The sequence below is a fragment of the Spermophilus citellus genome, assembly GCF_964194105.1.
Source record: "Spermophilus citellus genome assembly, chromosome: 5".
Lineage (NCBI taxonomy): Eukaryota > Metazoa > Chordata > Mammalia > Rodentia > Sciuridae > Spermophilus > Spermophilus citellus.
Window position 1 is genome coordinate 14,424,359 of NC_138186.1, and position 19,856 is coordinate 14,444,214.

Consider the following 19,856-nt stretch of genomic DNA (forward strand, 5'->3'; position numbering starts at 1 on the left):
GCCACATCCCCAGCCCTATTTTGTATTTTATTAGAGACAGGATCTCACTGAGTTGCTTAGCACCTTGCTATGCTGAGGCTGGTCTTGATTGAACTCCTGATCCTCCTGCCTCAGCCTCCTGAGCTGCTGGGATTACAGGCGTGCACCACTGTGACTGGCTCCAAGAGGGTTTCCAAGGTGAGTGGGGATCAGGAGCCCCTTTTGCATAGCTAACATTTATCGATGTCACTTATGGCCCTGCACTCTGCAGTGCCACATCCCAGGGTCCCTTTGACTGCTCAAGGTGTCCTACTACCCTGGTTCCTCTGAAACCAGCCATTGTAAGCCACAGCATAACTATCTCTCCTTCCTACCAGTGAGCAGTACCTAGCAGAAACAGGGCCACTGAAAACAGGAAGCTGAAACTCAATTCAAAAAGCTGGCTCTGAGTGTGAACGTAGAATTAGGTGCTGGCCCTTTAAGGCACTTGGACTCTATAGGGGGAGGGGGCTGCACTGAGGAGCAGAATGGGTGGCAGAACCGGGAACCAGGAAGCATTAGTGGCAACAGCTGGCATCCTGGGCTGTGACAACCCCCCACTTTCTAAAGAGGAAACTCAGTCTCTGGTCTTTGCCTGGCTCACACAGCTAGGAAGGGCCTGACTTGGACTTGAACGTGAGCAGCTTTGCTCTAGCTCTGGCTCTGTCGCGTCCCTCCACCATCCTGTACCCCTTCGGGGAGGCCCAGGAATGCCTTGCTTCCAATAAGGCACAGGCACTCTCTTTCCAGCTCGCCCCTCTCTTCTCTCACGTTCCACCCATCAGGATCATCATGGACCCTGCACCTAACAGAAACTCTCCAGGCTTTCCTTTCCTTTCCCTCCAAGAAGTTTATAAGCAGCTTCTGTATCTCTGAGAAGCCACCCTGGACACAGCCTCTTTATTGCTGGTGCTCCCTAGTCCCCAATGACACGCCCCCTCTGCCTGTCAAGGCAGCCCAGCTGTTTCTGCCAGGCTCTCCTTTCTTGTTAGTCATATCGAGATAGCTGCATCCTTCCACCAAAGGCTGAAAGTCACAGTTCCCCAGGGGTTCTGTCCACAGTATGGTTTTCCCCCCATTCCTACTTTCAAACCTGGTGGCAGTTTCACTGTGACTGCCCTGGGTATTGCAAGATCCCTTATAATTTCTCTCTACTCTGCCCACACCTTCAAAAACAGTTTCTTTATTAAGCACCCCTGCCTCCGCTGCGGGTTTTTTTTTTTTTTTTTTTTTTTTTTTTTGGTTATACTGAGGACCAAACCCAGGGCCTCATGTATGCTAGGCAAGTGCTTTACCACTGAGTTACACATCCCAGCCCTAAGTGCCTGCCTTGTGTGTGTGTATGTGTGTGGTGCAAGGGATTGAATCCAGGATCTTGGGCACACTAGGCAAGTAGTGTACCACTGAGTTACATCCCCAATTTTTAATTTTTATTTTTTCCCCTTTTCTTTTTTCTTTTTTTTTTTTTTAAAGAGAGAGTGAGAGAGGGAGGGAGGGAGGGAGGGAGGGAGGGAGAGAGAGAGAGAGAGAGAGAGAGAGAGAGAGAGAGAATTTTTTTTAATATTTATTTTCAGTTCTCGGCGGACACAACATCTTTGTTGGTATGTGGTGCTGAGGATCGAACCCGGGCCGGGCCGCACGCATGCCAGGCGAGCGCGCTACCGCTTGAGCCACATCCCCAGCCCCTTTTCCCCTTTTCTTTTCGAGACAGGATCTGGATAAATTGCTAAGGCTGGCCTTGAACTTGAGATCTGCCTGCCGTAGCCACCCCAGGAAATGGGATTACAGGAGTGGGCCACCACAGCACACTGTGTTCTAAGTCCTTCTTAATTAGCCTAATTTGACTGTGATGGTTGTTTCTCTGTATTGTATTAATTATATTATATTATATTATATTATATTATATTATATTATATTATATTCCCTGACCAATACAATAACAAAAGATAACATTGAGAGATACTTATAATGTGCTAGGTGTTGGTCAATATTTCATGTAGATTATCATTCAGTGCTCACAACAACCCTTTGAAGTAGCACAATTACCACCCCCATTCTACAGATGAGCCAGTGAGGCTTAGGGAGTTCCAACATATTGCCTGTGGCTGTGAAGTCAGGCAGCATTAAGAGCCACGCTGAATTCACACAGTCAGGCCTGAACGTCTCAGCTTAACTGCCTCCCAACACTATTAGATGTATCACACTATCACAAATTGTTCAGAGCTCCTTCCCAGAGGCCCTGGCTGCAGTTGGTGGGAGGTGGGATCAGCATGCGCTGGGGTGGATGCTTCTGGATCCTGGAGGGCGACTGGTTACCCAGAGTGGGACTGAGAGAATAAATGGATATACAGAGCTTCATGGGACCCATGCTTCTCACTGCTGTAGAAGCGGAAAGAATAAACTTCCTGCTGTCGTATTAGAACTGGAGATGTCAGTGTGTTCTTGTGGGTTTAAATATATACTTCAAAAATTAAAACCCAGACATGTTTGTGCACGTGCGTGGGTGGACATGAGAAAACTCGAGATGGAGTGTTTGAGAATGTGTGCTGGTGTGTACACAGCGTGGTGTCATGCGTGTATACCAACATTCCGGGGACACACGCATACACCATTGGCTTTCTGTGTCTGTAGGTTCTACAGCCACTGATTCCACCAACCTTGGATGGGAAATATACAGAAAAAAAATTCCATCTGGACTAAACGTGTACAGACTTTTCTTTCTTGTCATTATTCCCTAAGGGATACCATATTAACAACTATTTAATAGCATTTACATTGAATTAAGTGTTATAAATCTGAAGATGATTTAACATATATAAGAGGAGTCAATATCTCCCCACCCCATTTCTGCTGAAGCCCGAGGGGTTTGGTCTGAAGTTCCCTTATGTGACAAAAGGAACTTCTTCCCTAAGGACTGCAGTTAACGTGAGTCTCCTCTATAATGTCATCAAAAAGGGAAGATTAATTTACAGGAAAGATAACTAGAGTTGGTGGCACCCATATAAACTTTGTCCCAACTGTTATCTGTCCTTTAAGTCCATTCATCATTCTTAAATTTATTTATTCTTCCTCTGAAATATTCTATGTCTCCTACTTCCCTGTCCCCTAGGAAGAGAGTATATCAATGTATAAGAGTCTCGGGATTATTGGGTACTCACTTTTCATTCTTGTGATATTCCTGTGCAAGTAATAAATTTGTGGGTTTTTTTCTCTCTTTTTTAACATACAAGATATATACAGGTTATATGCAAATATTAAGCCATTTTATATAACGCACTTGAGTGGCCACAGATTTTGGTAACCGAGGCAGGTCTTGGAACCCATCCCCCAAGGAAATTGAGGGATGACTATATATTTTCTCTAGTTCTGGCCCTTGAAGGGGCACCAAAGTAATACCCATGCAGCAATAAGCATGTCTCATTAAGATTCTTGTAAGTTTATTTCTTTTGAAATAGTTTGAAATGAAAAATTGAAAACACAAGATCTTCAAATACTTTCCAGGTATTCAAAGAGTAGTTTTAATGAGCTGATTGAGCTACAGGAACTTCCGAAAGGCCATATGTAGGGTTAGAATGAGCAGGCATTAAGGTTTAAACAAACCCAAAGTAAGAAATTTTACCTTCTGAAATTGCAGTCTCCTCATCTGCAAGTGGAAGGTGATAATAACAACCTCCCTCAGAAGTCTTCTATGGAGGTCAAATGATTTAATTAAATAAAGTTCGATGTTAGTTTTTCTGTTCTTTTCTTGAAAAAAAATTTTCTTTTTGTTCTAGCAGGTGCAAGTGCCATATGCATTTTATCCCAGTGACTCAGAGAGGTAAGGTTGGAAGATTTCAAGTTTGAGGCCAGCCTCAGCAACTTAGTGACACTTTATACCAAAATTTTAAAAATAAATAAATAAAAGGACTGGGGGTGTAGTTCAGAGACTGAGTGCCCCTGAAGTTAATTCCCAGTACCAGAAAAAAAAAAATCATGGTATCAACAGAACAATGTTACTGTTAGAGCTTTTTAGATGTAGAAATTGCTCTGTTTTGTGAAAATAACATGGAACACTTATTTATTTTAACATTTATTTTTAGTTGTAGGTGGACACAATACCTTTATTTTATTTATATGTGTTGCTGAGGATCGAACCCAGTGACTCACACATGCTAGGCAAGCGCTTTACCACTGAGCCACAACCCTAGCCCGGGATACTTCTTAAAATATGATTTAACATAAAGATCTATGCTCTGTTATAGATTCAGCTCTTCCTCCTTTTTATGAGCCAATAGAAACTTTGCCTCTCTGAGATTTTTAAATCTAGTTTTTACTTTTTTGTGGGGGGATGGTTTGCGGGGGGTTTACTGTGGATTGAACTCAGGGCACTCAACCACTGAGCCACATCCCAAGCCCTATTTTGTATTTTTAGTTAGAGACAGGGCCTCACTTTGTTGCTTCGTGCCTTGCTAAATTGCTGAGGCTGGCTTTGAACTCACAATCCTCTTGTCTCAGCCTCCCGAGCCGCTGGGATTACAGGCGTGCACCACGGAGACCACCTTGAGATCTAGTTTTTAATATGGGGTGGATTATTAAGGAAGTACCTTTTAATGATTTTCAGACAGTGACACATACTGAAAACAATTACTTGTCTAGTACCTGTTTAAAAACAACAACAACAACAAAAGAAAAGGACAGAGCTGCCCTCACCCAGAAGTGTCTGGTCAAAGGGCTCACACTGCCTGGGGCTTTGCCCACCTTCTATGTTGCTGGGGTCCGTGTGTGGCTGATCTCTAACTCGTGCCCAGCACATCAGCCTGCAGAAACATGGGCTGGGGAGCTCAGCAATAGAACATGGAGTAGAGCAAGGAAAGAAGCTTCCATTCTGGAAAGAGATGAGGAATAAGCTAAAAATATTCCATGCACACCCGAAAGACACAGCAATGTACAGCTGCCCCTGCCTCAGGCCATGCTGGGCCCTACAACCTGCAAATACTTCAGGTTTCTGTCTTCAGATCCCCACTCATGCATGCAAGATAAGTGCTCCACCATTGAGCTACACCCCAGCTCCTGAGTAGGATTTAAACAGCAGAAATCAAGAGAGAAGCCTGACCCATCATTGCAATTGGGGTTTCATTCCTAACTCTGCCTTTTCCTTGATTTCCTTTGATCTTCTGTCTTAACCTTCCTTTGGTTACTCTGAAAGCAAGGGGAAACTTGTGCCTGAGCCACCACCCACCCGGCTTTTGTCTGATTCCAGAGACTGAAGATGCTGGAGTCTCACAGAATGGGACTGAGCTCCCTGGAATCACAAGAGCAGCTAAAAACAGCTCTGCCCGGCTCCGTATTTGAATGGAAAATTCTACAAGGGTGAAATAAGAATGGTTGTGACTTCTTTTTTTCCACCAAGGCTGAAAGGAAGTTAGAATTGCAATGGTTATAGGAATTTGAAGTTGACTTCATTCCTAATAAGGAGAAAACTAGGAAGAGACACATTTATGAACATCTGAGGTAAAAACAAATGGCTGTGGAATCCTGTCCGACACTGTCCTAAATTTGACAAGCTCAGTAACACAAGAATACGTTTTCTTTTTTCCTTTCTTTTTCTTTTTTTGGTGTGTGTGGTCCTGGGGGAATGGAACCAGGCCTCATGCATGCAAGATAAATGCTCCACCATTGAGCTCCACCCCAGCTCATGAGTAGGATTTAAACAGCAGAAATCAAGAGAGACTCCTGAAGGTGGATCTAAACCACCCCTTCTTCAGTTTCTAGGTGGTCGCATGTAGACAGCATAGACCGAGGAGCACATTCTAAAATGAGGACTCCAGCCAAGGGGCAAACCCTGGGAAACAAAAGGAACCAAGAAGCAAAGTCCACAAAAATCACAATCTAGGACTCTAGGACATTCCATCAGCTCACGGCTAATGAGCTGGAAGGAAAAGAGAGCCGGCTGCAGTTAGGAAGAGAGAGGCAGGGCCACTGGATTCCCGTGCAACTTCAGAAAGGGCTCTGATCACAGTAACTGCACAGGATAGAATCAAACAGGCAGATTTCTTTATTTTTATGAAATGAATCTTAGCTCCTGGTTAAAGGATCCAGGGGGTAGCAACTTGAATTCAGCCTGTGCCCATGCAGCATGTCCTCAAGAGCGTTGGACCACCTCATCTCTTTCCCTCTTCTGACCTGGGGTCTAGCTCTGTTGTCTGCTCTGGCCTGGAACTCACAAGCCTCCTGCCTCCGTCTCCTGAGTAGCCAAGATTACAGACGTGTGCCATGCCGGCTGGCTTGACGATTTCACCTCTTAGTGGATCCCATCTTCACCAAAAAGGCAATCATTCTGACATGAATAAACAGTTGGATTGGGGCAAGTAATACAAACTCTCCATGCCTTGGTTTCCTCATCTGTGAAATAGGGATTGCAACAGTACCTAGGCTCAAAGAAATGTCCAAAAGGCACTGACGTTCTCTTCTCAGATACACCAAAGGCCAATATGCACATGGAAAGGTGTTCAGTGTTGCTATTCATTAGGGGGGTGCAAATGGAAACTACTAGAAGGTACTGTCTCACACCCACTAGAATGGCTAAAATGGAAAAGCTGAAAGCAAGCGTTGAGAAGATGCAGAGGAACAGAAACTCCCACAAACTGCTGCTTGTGAAACATTGTGATCTCTCAGAAGTCAGTCTGTCAGTTCCTCAAAATGGTAAGCAGAGACTTTTTATTTTTTATTTTTAGTTGTTGACGGACCTCTATTTATTTATTAATTTATATGTGGAGCTGAGAATCGAACCCAGTGCCTCACATGTGCTAGGCAAGCTCTCTATTACTGACTCACAGCCTCAGCCCAAGCAGAGACTTTTCATTTGGACCAGCAATTTTACTTCGGGTCTCTAACCAAGAAGAAATGAAGACGTGTGAAGATGAGTCATTCAGGAGCGCACCTAGTAGCACTGTTCATCATGGCCCCAGAGTAGAAACAACCCAAATGGCCATCAGCAAATGAATGAATAAGCAAGTGTGGAGTAGCTGCAGGTTGGAATGAGATTCATCGGCATGGAGATGTGAGGAACTGTTCATACAGCAAGAGGCATGGACCTCAAAAATCCCGATGGTAACTGAAAGGGACTAGGCACCACAGATCACTATTGTATGACTCTATTTATACAAAGATTTCCAGAAATGCTGGAGGCAGTGGTGGGCACCTGTAATCCTAGCTACTTGGGAGGCTGAGGCAAGAGGATGGCTATTTTGAGGCTAGCCTCAATAACTTAGAAGACCCTGTCTCAAAATTAAAAATACAAAAAGGGCTCGGGTTATAGCTCAGGGGAAGAAAGCTTGCCTTGCATGTGAGAGGCCATGGGTTCAACCCCCAGTACTGGAAATAAAAGGAAAAAAGAAGAAAAGAATGAAATGTCCAGAAAAAGCAAATCCATACAGCCAGAAAGGTAGGGCTGGGTGTGGAATGGGAAATAGAAAACAGGTGTGAATTTTTTTGTTTGTTTGTTTTTATGGTGACAAAAATGCTCTGAATTAGATTGAGGTCATGGTTGCAAGACTCTAAATCTACTAAAAAAATCACTGATCTGTACACTTGTAAAATGAGTGACTTTACGATATGTAAACGATACCTCAATAAACTTTGTGAAATGTAAATTCTACCTCAATAAAGCTGTTAACTTGAGTGGGGGCTGAATTCCCTTAGTCCCCCATCACTGAAAAGATTTGTGATGTGGTGATGGCCACTTCCATGCCTTCTAGAAAGGCTTTATAGTAAAACAGAGGCTCAAAAACCACTCTAAGTTTTTGTTGTTTGGTGGTGCTGGGTATCAAACCCAGGACCTCACGAAGGCCAGACAAGCGCACTACCCCTGACCTGCACCCTCAGCCCTATTTATTACGAGTTCTCAGTAACTCGGTAGCAGAAGACCAGATATATGGAAGCAACACTGTGTTTATTTTAGCAACGTGAAAATCAGTTGGGCACTGTGTCCACGGAGGTTCATAAAGGTATGAAGCTCCCTCCCCTTCGTGGCTCTGCAGATGCTTAAACCACAAGCCTTATGGAGAAGTGACCAGAAGCTACAGGTAAAGTGAAAAGAAGAAGTACCTGGTGCAGGCAGGGAGCCACACACGCACTGCCTGGGGCTACCCAGAAGACAGAGGATCCTAGGCACAGGGCAACTTGGCTGGGCTGGGTTCACAAAGGAACCAGGGGGCTGGGGTGTAGCTCAGCAGTAGGACTCCATGCTTAGCATGTGCCAGGCCCTTCCATTCCCAGCACCAAAAAAAAAAAAAAAAAAAAAGATAACTGTAATTTTCCAGGCAAAGAAGGGCCTAGAAGAAAAGCTGGCATAAAAGCAAAAAGGTCTATTTGGGGAACAGCAGTTGTACAGGGAATTCAAGTCAGAGCCAGATAAACAATTTTAACTACATTTTTTGGACATTTTAAATAAAAGCCTCTCAAGGTCAAAATGGCTCTGACAGATTCCCTTAATGCCTGATTTCACTTTCCTAGACCTGAACTAAAACATACACTTCAGTCCTCAAGATGCATCAAGAGGGTAATTTACGCTGCCCTCAGCAGCCCCAGGTCTAATGACTCCCACAGCCTAACCACGCTCCCCCAGGGCGCTTTCCAATGGATTTGGGCCTAAGTGGCAAAGGGTGTCTGCCCTTTGGAATAGACAGCGTGGGGTGGGGACAAGGGAGGGTTAGAATTCCTGGCCTGGGAACTGCTTAAAAGCTGAGCCAGAGTTAAAAATTCCTAAAACAAACTTTCTGCAAAACAGGAGAATTTTCTATTCGTAGAAAACATGTTCTGAGACAAGCCCAATAGTACAGTTATCCCTTGGATGATTGGCTCCAGAACCTCCCATGGAGACGGAAGTCTGCAGATGCATAGTGTTCGCATGGGCCCTGTGCAATCCTCTTGTATACTTTAAAGCATCTCCAGATGACTTATAATACCTGGTACAGTGTAAACAACGAGGAAAAAAAAGTCTGCAAAGGTTCTGTTACAGATGATTTTTTTTTTTTTTTTTGTACCAGGGATTGAATTCAGGGGCACTTGACTACTGAGCCGCATCCCCAGCCCTATTTTATATTTTATTTAGAGACAGGGTCTCACTGAGTTGCTTAGAACCTCGCTGTTGCTGAGGCTGGCTTTGAACAGGAGATCCTCCCATCTCAGCCTCTGGAGCCGCTGAGATTACAGGCACATGGGGCTGTCATCGGATGATATTTTTTTTCGAGAATATTTTCTATCTGAGCTTGGTTGAATCATTGGGTGCAGAACCTGTGGCTACAGAAGGATGACCACACTCTTCTCCCTCTTATTCATTTGTTCCTGGCTCCACATGATGTTTGAAACCCACTGAATGAGAACATTAGGCCAAAGTCTAGGTTCTGGCTCCAACAGTCATTTCACATTCTCACATGGGAAGCAGGACTAGGCACAAGGAGTAGAGGGTCCAGAGAGGCACCCAGAGTTAGATACAAGAAGGGACATTAACACCTGCAGCCACATACCTGACTTCTTCTCTTCCTTCTTTCTTCCTATCCTTTCCCTCCCCTCCTCACTCATTTCCTTCCTTCTTCTTCTTCTCCTTCTCCTTCTTCATGGTGGTAGTACTACTGGGGATTGAACCCAGGGATGCTCTATCACTGAGCCACATCCTCAGCCCTTTTTTATCTTCTATTTTGAGACAGGGTCTCATTAAGTTGTTGATACTGACCTCAAACTTGCCATCCTCCTCCTTCAGCCTCCCAAGTCCCTGGGATTACAGGCATGTGCCATCACCCCGGGGCCACATACTCGATTTCTAAAACCAAAATTATACCTGCTATACATTAAAGCTTTAAAATAGTAATGCTAAAATAAAACCTCAAGAATCAACATCCAAGAAGTTAATCTGTTTGTTCCCACTTTCTTTTATCATCAGATGCATTCCTACAAGGTGCCAGGTACAATTCTCTAATCCTTCCATCAGTCCTACAAAGAGACATTTTATCCCTGGGATCTAGAAGAGGCATCAGGCTCAGTCAGAGACATTTGGCATCTTGTCCAAAGCTAAACAGACTCTGATGGTGGATCCAGGCTCCTAGCTCAGGTCTATTGGTTTCCAAATCCCACTAGTGAGCTACTCTGTGACTCCACAGAAGGAGCTGACCTGGAGATATTTGTCCAGCACACTCGAGAGTCCACTCAAGTCTAAGATGCATTCCACCCAATGACAATGCATTCCACCCAATGGTTCTAATTCAGTTGGACCCAAATCTTTTGTTTTTCTCTTTAATACACTTTTAGCTTCATCAGTATAATATTGAGACAGATCATAAGAAGAAATTCTGCTTGGGGTTTTATAAAAAAGAATTGCTGCTCAGAGGGACAGTGGGATATTGAAACAGGTTCCTGTCTCTGGCTGTCCTAGAAGATGGTATAATTAACAAATTAACAAAGCAAAGTGTTGACAGATACCATTACTATTACTCAACCCATTTTTCATGCTAATATATATGGATGTGTAAAGTGCATATAAATCAACTATGAGTGAAATATCTGATTTGAGGAAACAGACTGAATTGTTTTCTTTCTTTGTTTCTTTCTTTTCTTTTTTTTTTTTTTTTGGTGCAGGGGATTGAACCGAGGGTCTCCAACCACTGAACCACACACCCAGCCCTTTTGTACATTTCATTTTGAGACAGGGTCTCACTGAGTTGCTTAGGGACTCACTAAGTTGCTGCTGGCTTTGAACTTGTGATCCTCTTGCCTCCGTCTCCCGAGCTGGGATTACAGGCATATACCACAGCACCTGAATTTCTGTATACCGAATCCTATCAGGGTTTACCTTCAAGGTAACAGAAGTACAAAGTGTCCTCTTGAGAGAAAAGAACCAGGAATGGTGTAACTTATCTAGGGAAGGAGAAAAAGTAAGTAAGGATAGGAAATTAGCCACAGAAGATCCGAGAAGAAGCCCAGTGACCACTGAAGGAGAGGAGACAAAGACAGCAAAGATCACTCACGGGTCGACCCCCTTCCCAGACTTCTTCTAAAGAAACTACAAAACCAATGCCACTGTTTTCCTTGATAATTTACCATAAAAGGCCGAGTCTCCGGGTCCATTTATCACCTTCCTAAAAGACTGGCTCCTTAAGCACTCACTGAGCTCTATCCCAAGGGATATAAAATAGAGATGGTTCAAACCAAGCCAATGGTAAAACTTATCTCTCCAACTTTTCTCCCTTCCAGGTCGGTCTAGAGACGCAGTGATCTCAAGAGCCCTATAAGCCTGATTGGTTTGGGAAATGCCAGTTCCCTCTGGACCCAAGAGCCACCACGGGACCTTGAGTGGCATTCCAGAGACCTCCTTGGTTTGCATCCACTTTTCCTGGCTCCCATAGTCACATCTCTCAGATCGAAGCTCCTTGCACCTCGGCATTCCATGCCCCATTCATAGGGAGGGGCTAAAGGGATATGCCAATCTGAAGGAGTGACAAAGAATCAGGCCACTGTGAAGCCTACCACAGACAGAAATGCAACCAACTTCCCACATCAAGGGCCAGGGTGGGGGGATGCCTGCCACGGCAGGGCTGGTGCACAAAAGCAGATGGAAGCCCAGGCTCTGTTGTCCAGACTTGTCGTCTCCAACTTTGCTCCTTCCTCTATTCCTTCCCTTTCAAGCACCTTGACATTTCTTCTTCCTCCCTAACCAAACCTTATCTTACGAAAGGCTCTTTTTTTCATTCATTTGCATTTTTAAATGAATTTGAAATAAACTCCCATGGGAGTTTATCACTCGTTCAATCATTGAAATCCTCCAATCTGAGGAGACCAAGGAAGCAGATCTGATTCCCATCACAGGCTTAACTCTCCAACCCAGTTGATGGATAGCTAGGAAGGAAGGCAGGAGGTGGCTGAACCTGAACCTCGGGCCTAAATGTGGTTCCTCCTCCTGATTGTACATCATCCACGACGGAGTCAGAAAATAAACTAAAAGAAAAACATCACCTTGCCACAGAGAGAGGGGGAGGAATGAGGTGGGCACGAACAGGGATAAGAGAGATGGCAGGAGGGCTGGGGAGAAGGGACGGCAGGGGCTGGTGAAGCTCCCTGGCAACATCTTTAGAGCCTGAGTAGGCCACACACAGAGTCTTATTTTCTGGGAATCCACCAGCGGACCAGCCACCTCTTAAGGGACATATTATGTACAAGTGATCATATTTAATTTTTATTAAACCACATGACCTTTCCACACCAGCCACCGTTAACTGAACAACTTGGGGATTATGTGAAGGGCAGCTGTCCGCAGAGAGGCTGACATCAGGCTCTGAGGTGATGTCAAATGACAGCGGGATCTTGCCGCAGTACAGTGAGTATGTGACCCAAAGCAAGACTCCCTGGGAATGTCTGAGTAAGGCTGCTGACAATAGGGCAGCATAGAATCAAGCAGATGCAAAGGGAGGAGGAGCAGGTAGGAGCCACAGGGGAGGGGACCCCATTAGCCAGCAGAAGCTCTACAGCCGAGGCAAGGGTTGCAATAACAAGGGCCTAGAGGTAGAGCACTTGCCCAGCGTGTGCAAGGCCTGGGGTATCCCCAGCACCTCATTAAGAAAGAAAGAAGTGGCTGTGGCTCAGTGGTAGAGCAATTGCCTAGTGTGTGTGAGGCACTGGGTTCCTTTCTTAGCACTGCATATAAATACATAAAATAAAGGTCTTTCAAATATATATATTCGGAAAAAAACAGTATATATATGAAAGTTTTTGGAATGCACGAGTCAGTGGATTTGTTTTCAATTGTTTTGCTGGTGTTGCTGCTTACCAGATATGTGAAAATCTAGTTGCAATCCATAAATCATGCTGAGAGGCCAGGTGAACTTTTGTCTCCATCAATGATTACAATTGTGGACTTTCAGGGTGGGGAGAGACTAAGGGGAGTTCTTTTCAGCACTCGGGACTTCCTTGGCAGCATCTCCCTGACCTTTGCATCCTTGGTTTTGCTCACTGCCCTTGAAGCTCCTTGGGTTCTTCTGTCTCTCACCCCGTAACTCTAGATTCATCTTCCACAATGACAGACTTGGTCCTACTTTTCTTTCATGAGATATCTTTTGTTAAAACACTTTAAGCCAGGCCTGGTGGTGCAAACCTGTAATCCCAGGGGCTTGGGAGGCCAAGGCAGAAGGATCACAAGTGCAAGACCAGCCTGGGCAACATAGCAAGACCATCTCCAAATAAAAAAATAAAAATAAAAGACTGGGGATGTAGTTCAGTGGTAGAGTACCCCTCGGGCATTGAATCCTCAATCCTACAAAACAAATAAATGTCTCTTAAGTCTTTTTCTTTAGATTGAATATCTTTTTTATTTGTCTGGATCCTTTCCCAAAAAATGGGGTTTGGCCTTTTAACCTTCTTGGGAGACTGCTTTGTCAGCAGCTCCCCTACGGTCTGGTGACAGGCCTGGATGGTCTACATCATGGGTTAAGTCATACGTAAGAGAGAAGTAGGGCTTTCACCTTCCGTATTTCGCATACTACTGTTCTTCCTGCACAGCTGTAGGGGCCTGTCTCTCCTCTAGACTGCCTGGGCTTCTCTTTTTCATTTCATGACTCCTTCCTGCTCTATAAGAGCAGATTTTCAAAGCCTTCTAAGTCTAGGAAGTTGTGTGCTAACATCTCAAACATGCCTCCGCAGAGGCTGGACCTGAGAATCACCTGGAAGCTACACTAGACCCTCTGGGAAGTGGACCTGGCCTTCCATGTGTCTAAAAGCTTTAATACAGCCAATCATTTAATATAGCCAATCATTTAATATAGCCAATATAATTTAATAATTTAATATAATTTAATATAGCCAATCATTATAAGCAACCACCAATGAAAAGAAACCATGAACTTGATCCTCACATTGATTCCACTGACTTTTCTCCTTGAGCCTGAGAATTTTTAATTTTTTTTTCAGCTGGACTAGTTCAACTGAGAGGTTCACTGCAAACAACTTAAGGTTATGAAATAACTTGGAGATTAGACAAAGGAAAAGGTGGAATTGACTTAGCAACAACAGAGACCCAATTGAAAGTCACCCTTATTTTGTTTATTTAATTTTGCTATCAGGGATTGAACCCAGGGTTTCTTCATCACTGAGCCACATCCTCAACCCTTTTTAGCTTTTATTTTGAGACAGAGTCTCACTAAGTTGCTTAGGGCCTCTTTAAGTTGCTGAGGCTGGCTTTGAACTTGCAATCTTCCTACCTCCGCCTCCCAAAGCCACTGGGATTACAGGTGTGTGCCACTGAGCCCAGCGAAAGTCAGCTTTAAAAGAACATCAGACTTAAGGAGAGCTGGCTTATAATAGATGCTTTTGGTGTTTATTATATTTGAGTATATGGTCCAACCACACTGAAATCCTTTTTCTTGTAAAATGAAGGTGTTGGTCCAGAAATCCTTAAGGTGCTCTAATTTTCTGATTCAATTCCAGGAAAGAACTTGCAAATAAAAAATTTAAAAGTTGTATGTCTTGCTCCCTGTATGTAGGCTAAGTGTATAGGGGAGCCTATGGGTCTCTGGGCCCAGTGAGGCAGCTTGGTATATCAGCAGAATCTAATCAGACAGTCAATTTTTTCAACTTGGCTTTGCTAATCTATGCTTCTGTTTCTCAGCTGCCAAATAGAGTTGAAGTGTGGAATCTAAAGATGTTGAACTCACTGACAGCGGTTAGAATGGAGTACAGGAGAGAATGAAGGGTAGTTGATCAAAGCTATGAAATTTCAGATAGACAAGAGGAATAGTTTTGAGAAATATTGCACAGTAGGGTGATTATAATCAATGATAATGTACTATATATTTCTTTTTTTTTAAAGAGAGAGTGAGAGAGGAGAGAGAGAGAGAGAGAGAGAATTTTTAATGTTTATTTTTTAGTTCTTGGCGGACACAACATCTTTGTTGGTATGTGGTGCTGAGGATCGAACCCGGGCCGCACGCATGCCAGGCGAGCGCTCTACCGCTTGAGCCACATCCCCAGCCCCTGTACTATATATTTCAAATAACTAAGAGACCAAATCTTAAACATGGCACCATAAAATATGATAGGTAAGGCAGGTGATGGATATGTTAATAGGCTTGATTCAATCATTCCACATTGTATACACTTATCAAAATATCACAGACACCATCAGTGCATATAATTATAATTTCTGAATATAAACTAGAATTAATTTTAAAATAACATTGACAAATAAGTAAATATTCCCCATTTTAAAAATTAACATTTGAAACTGTGAAGAAGTGTGAATGTCAATTCTTTTACCATCTCTTAAGCAACTTATTCAGTACTGACATATTTATTTTTTTTAAAAAAGGAATTATGTATGGTGGCATGTGCCTATAGTCCCAGCTACCCAGGAAGCTGAGATGGGAGGATCATCAGGAGTTCAAGTCTAACCTGGGCAACAGAAGAAGACCCTGTCTCTTAAACCACAACCAAAAAGACATACATACCAGGAATCCTATTGAGAGTCACCCAGAAATGTTCATCAGGACTGTAGGTGTCCCTGGACCAGGAGAGCAAGTCCAGGGCTTGCTGGTCTTGGAGAACAAAGTTAGCAAATTCCCTTGTGAGGGCCACATAGGCAGTGCCAAAGTAGATGGTCATATTGTGAGGAGGAGGAGATTTTAATTTCCCTGTTTTGTGCACGTAGGAGTTTTTGCTGTTCAATAATTCTTGGTGGACATACTTAGTCCGTCCAATTGCGTGAGCTGGCGGCAGCACCCCCGGGGTAAGGTTCTTCCCTATAAATCCTTTCAGATACTGAATTATTTCCTTGTTGGTTTTCAGGGGAAAATCTTGCCCACAGGTGTTGAGGACATACTTCCAGGGCACGGCAGAGGCCACCAGGTCCTTCATGCAGTTGATATCCGCTTGGAGCCTGGAAATCCCACCATAGACCACAGGTTCCATCTTAGAAGCCAGAAAAGCATTTGGGAAGCAGCTCAGTAATTGTTTCACCGCATCCTTAAATGCAACTGTTGCCTTCTGGTCCACGTGCACACAGTAGACGTTTTGGGGCATGTAAATGGCCCTGAAGAGCCTCTCAAAAGTGTCAAAGTCTTTGTGGATGGTCAGGGTGAACGCCAGAGGGAAGTCAGCTTCTTCCTGAGAGAGTGTTTCTGTTATATAATGACTCTGAACTCTGTACTCGTAGCAGGTAGATTCTCGGAAGGTAGTTTTCAATACATTCTCTACTGGGTAAAACACCTCCTCCTTCAACATCTGGAGACAGACTTCAGCCAGCAGCGAGTTGTTGATGGGGGCAGCCTTCAGAAAGTGCGTGTTCTCCCATAACTTATTGTTGTAAACACATACAAAAACCAGGGCAGTGATAAGAGACACACTAAAGAGAGAGTACTTCCAAGAGCCCATCGTTCAGAAGCAGGAAATGAGCAAAACGTCTTTGGAAAATGAGATCAGAGCCTCGATCCAGTTAACTCACGTCTCCTGCGGGCTCCAACCTCATCCTCCTGGTAGACACACTTCTCATCAGCAGCCAGCAGTTCTTTTTCTTTTCTTTCTTGCTTTCTTCTTCTTCTTTTTCCCTCTTCCTTCTCTCTTCATTTACAGCTCTGTCGCGTTTTCACTTTTCTTTGACACATTTCTGAAGTAGCTGTTTTGCATCTGCCTTGCCTGCCAGTCCCTTCCTCTGCAAAACCCTCCTCCCAAACCTCCGCCCCCACGCCCGGAGCTGCTGTGGCCAGTTGAGAGTACCTGTTCCCACAGTGAGCTCACTCATGGGTGAGGTGGCTGTTCTGCAAGTCATCGCTCTAGGACTTCAGACCCGCTTCTTGTCCTAGCCCAAGGCTGGTAACTGTGTCAGCTCCCCAGCTTCCTGTTAATCATTGCATTCAACTGACTGGGTTTGTTTGCTTAAACAGCACTGCCAAGTTAAAAGCCACAGTTGGGAGCATGTGAACACCGCCTGGAGAGAGATTCTGTCAATAAAAAAACAACGTGCTTGAAAATAAATTGCTTAACCCCTTCTTTTTTCCACGCATGCCCCCTCCCACCCACCCACCTGGCTGGGTAGGCTGTAAAGCATACATATGATGGGCTGTGGAGGCAAATTCTTTCCAGGGTTTAGTTTTCTCTGCCACTAGGAAAGGTCCTTAAAAAGACATATTAATTTGCAAGCTGACCTCACATCTCGCTTACCACCCAAAGTGACTGGGGGCATTCTGTTGAATAAAGGCTAATTTGTCTCAAACATAAAAATACCAAACGTACTAGCAAAATTGCACAGAGGTTAAAGTTAGGCAAATGGGAAGTTAAATTCACCCTTGCCTCAGTAGAATGCAGAACAGCCTAATGCTGGGAGAAGTAGGAGAGAGGTAGACTCCTATACTTTCCAGAACTTAAGGAGAGAGGCTCTCAGGTTTAGATTTATAAGCTCTTTATTTATTTATTTATTTATTGGTACTGGGGATTAAACCCAAGAGGGCTTTTACCACTGAGTTACACTTATAGCTCTTTTTTTTTAAAAAAAATTTTTTCTTTTTAAATTTTGAGACAAGGCTTCACTAAGTTGCTGAAACCGACCTTGAACTTGTGATTCTTGCTGTCTCAGCCTTCTGAGTCACTAGAATTTCAGGGCTGTGTCACCACACCGACTCAGATTTATAAACACTTTAAAAAGCATTTCCTTACATATAAAAGATAAGGATATTTTTACCACTCTAGATCGATCATGAGAATAAACACAGATAACATACAAAAAGAGTTCCTCACAGTGTCGGAAAACAGATGAGGCTGGGAAAGAGGCATAATAGTATAAGAGCTGACAAGAAACCCATTTACACACAGTCATGCGACACACACGCGCGCGCACACACACACAGCCTGCTCCACACTTCTACTTCAAGAAAATGACACAATGACTGCTTCTGCCTTTGAAATCATCTTGCCCCTCCCTCGCACCTTCCTCTGTGAGCCCATGACAATCAGACTGCACATTTAGGATCCACTGAGGAGTTCTGTATTAGTTGGTAGCCATCTGTGAATAAGAGTATTTCTCATCTGTTCCTAGCTCCTAGTGTTGTTGTACAGAGTAAACCATCAAATATTTATCGATTTTTATCCTCAAGTTTTCATTTCTCCATTTCCTTGATCACATTAGGGTGAGACTCCTGATAATAATTTCTAAGAAATGAGTCACAATGTACCTATTTTTTTTCTAATTCTTCTTTTTAATTAGGAAGATAATATAAAATTATAGTTTGCAAATGTTTTCACATCCTGTACTTTCATTTACCCCTTGCCATAGACAACACATTTTGATTTTATTAAGAACACAGCGGGTCCGGGAGATAGAGCTCAGTTGGCAGAGTGCTTGCCTCGAATGCACAAAGCCCTGGGTTCAATTCCCAGCACCACAGAACACAGGGGCCAGGCATAGTGGTGCAAGCCTGGAATCCCAGTGATTCAAGAGGTTGAGGCAGGAACATGACAAGTTCAAGGCCAGCTTGGGCAACTTAATGAAACCCTGTCTCAAAAAAGGAAGCCTGGAGATATAGGTCAGTGCTGAAGTGCCCCTGCGTTTGTTCAGTCACCAACACTAGAAAGAGAGAAAAAAAAAAAGGAAGAAGAATAGCGGGGTGTGTGTGGGGGGTGGCTGGGTAGAGCACATGTTTAGCATGTGCAAGGCCCCGAGTTTAATTCTGACACACACCTACAACATAGAAGGAGATGCAAGTTTATAAGCTGCTTTTAAAATCTGAGATTATAGCCTAACATTGTCCCTAGACCTGTTGGGCCTTCATTAGACATTGTCTTCACAACGATTACTTTTGAACCTAAGAGTTGAATGATTGTTTATTTCTTCACTCCCAGATGAAAGCTAACGCATTAATGAGACAGTTGCCGAGTGTATTTCACATGCATAAGGAGTGCAGGAAATGATGCCAAGAAAGGATGCAGGGAGAATTCTCCAGAACTCAGTCTTCAGCTGTTTTAGGAGTCACATTCTACAGCATGATTCAGCGGTTCACAATCTTGTCTACACAGTCCAAACAGGATTCAATCAACCTGAATTTCTCTCCTTCGGTCTAAAATCCTTTAGAATGAATCACTTCTTCCACACAAAAGCAATCTTTTTGGAAATGGCTAAAATTATCTAATTTGTATTTAATTTTTAATATCCCTGTAGGTAGGCACTGTCCACATCAAATGCATTTGGCTGTCGGGATGCTTAAATGAAGATGTCAGTGCCTAATTATGCCTGTCTGAACGAGTCAAGTCATTTTTAGTCTTTCTCCTAATTTATCCAGAAAATGACATCAGCTCTCCCTTTGTTTATTTTGGCTGTCATCTTGTTCTTGGCCCAGTTCTAGTTCTCCAGATACCGCAGGCTTCTTGAATTTAGACCTATGGATGCTTGGATTTCATGCTTTGCTGCAGTAGATTCTTGTACCTCCCCTGAAAAACTGCAAGGGTCCTCTGACTTCCAGCTTTGGAAATATTTACATTTATTTAAAATAGCATCTTTGACAATGCTAGACCTTTTCAAAAGCACACGTGTGAACCTGTTTTCTTTTTTGTCAGCTTGGTGCTCTCTGATGTTCTTTCTCTTGCCGGTCACATGGGAGAGGCTGGTTCTCCTGACCCTCCTACTTTACTGATGCCCTTTTGTAATCTACCATTACTATCCTTCTAAATTCTGGACTCTATGTTCTTGTATTTGGGTAAAATGACAGGAGGGGATGGCAGTGAAGGACCAAAAAGAAGAGAGATGGCTCATCTTGATTTGAATATTAGATCAAAATTAATTCCCTAAATTCCAAGTTGGAGGCAGTGATCAGATAAGATGTAGAGTTTAAAGA

At 43.6% G+C, this 19,856-nt stretch overlaps 1 protein-coding gene across 1 annotated transcript in view; it reads right to left on the reverse strand.

Moving 5' to 3' along the window:
* Window positions 1-16,823, reverse strand: part of GCNT2 (glucosaminyl (N-acetyl) transferase 2 (I blood group)) — an 81,206-nt gene extending 64,383 nt beyond the window's left edge. Inside the window, exon 1 of the mRNA XM_081295262.1 lies at window positions 15,486-16,823. Within this exon, the coding sequence (XP_081151388.1) occupies window positions 15,486-16,407 (922 nt within the window). The 5' untranslated portion in view covers window positions 16,408-16,823. The remainder of the gene's footprint in view (window positions 1-15,485) is intronic.
* Between the last annotated feature and the right edge of the window lie 3,033 nt (window positions 16,824-19,856).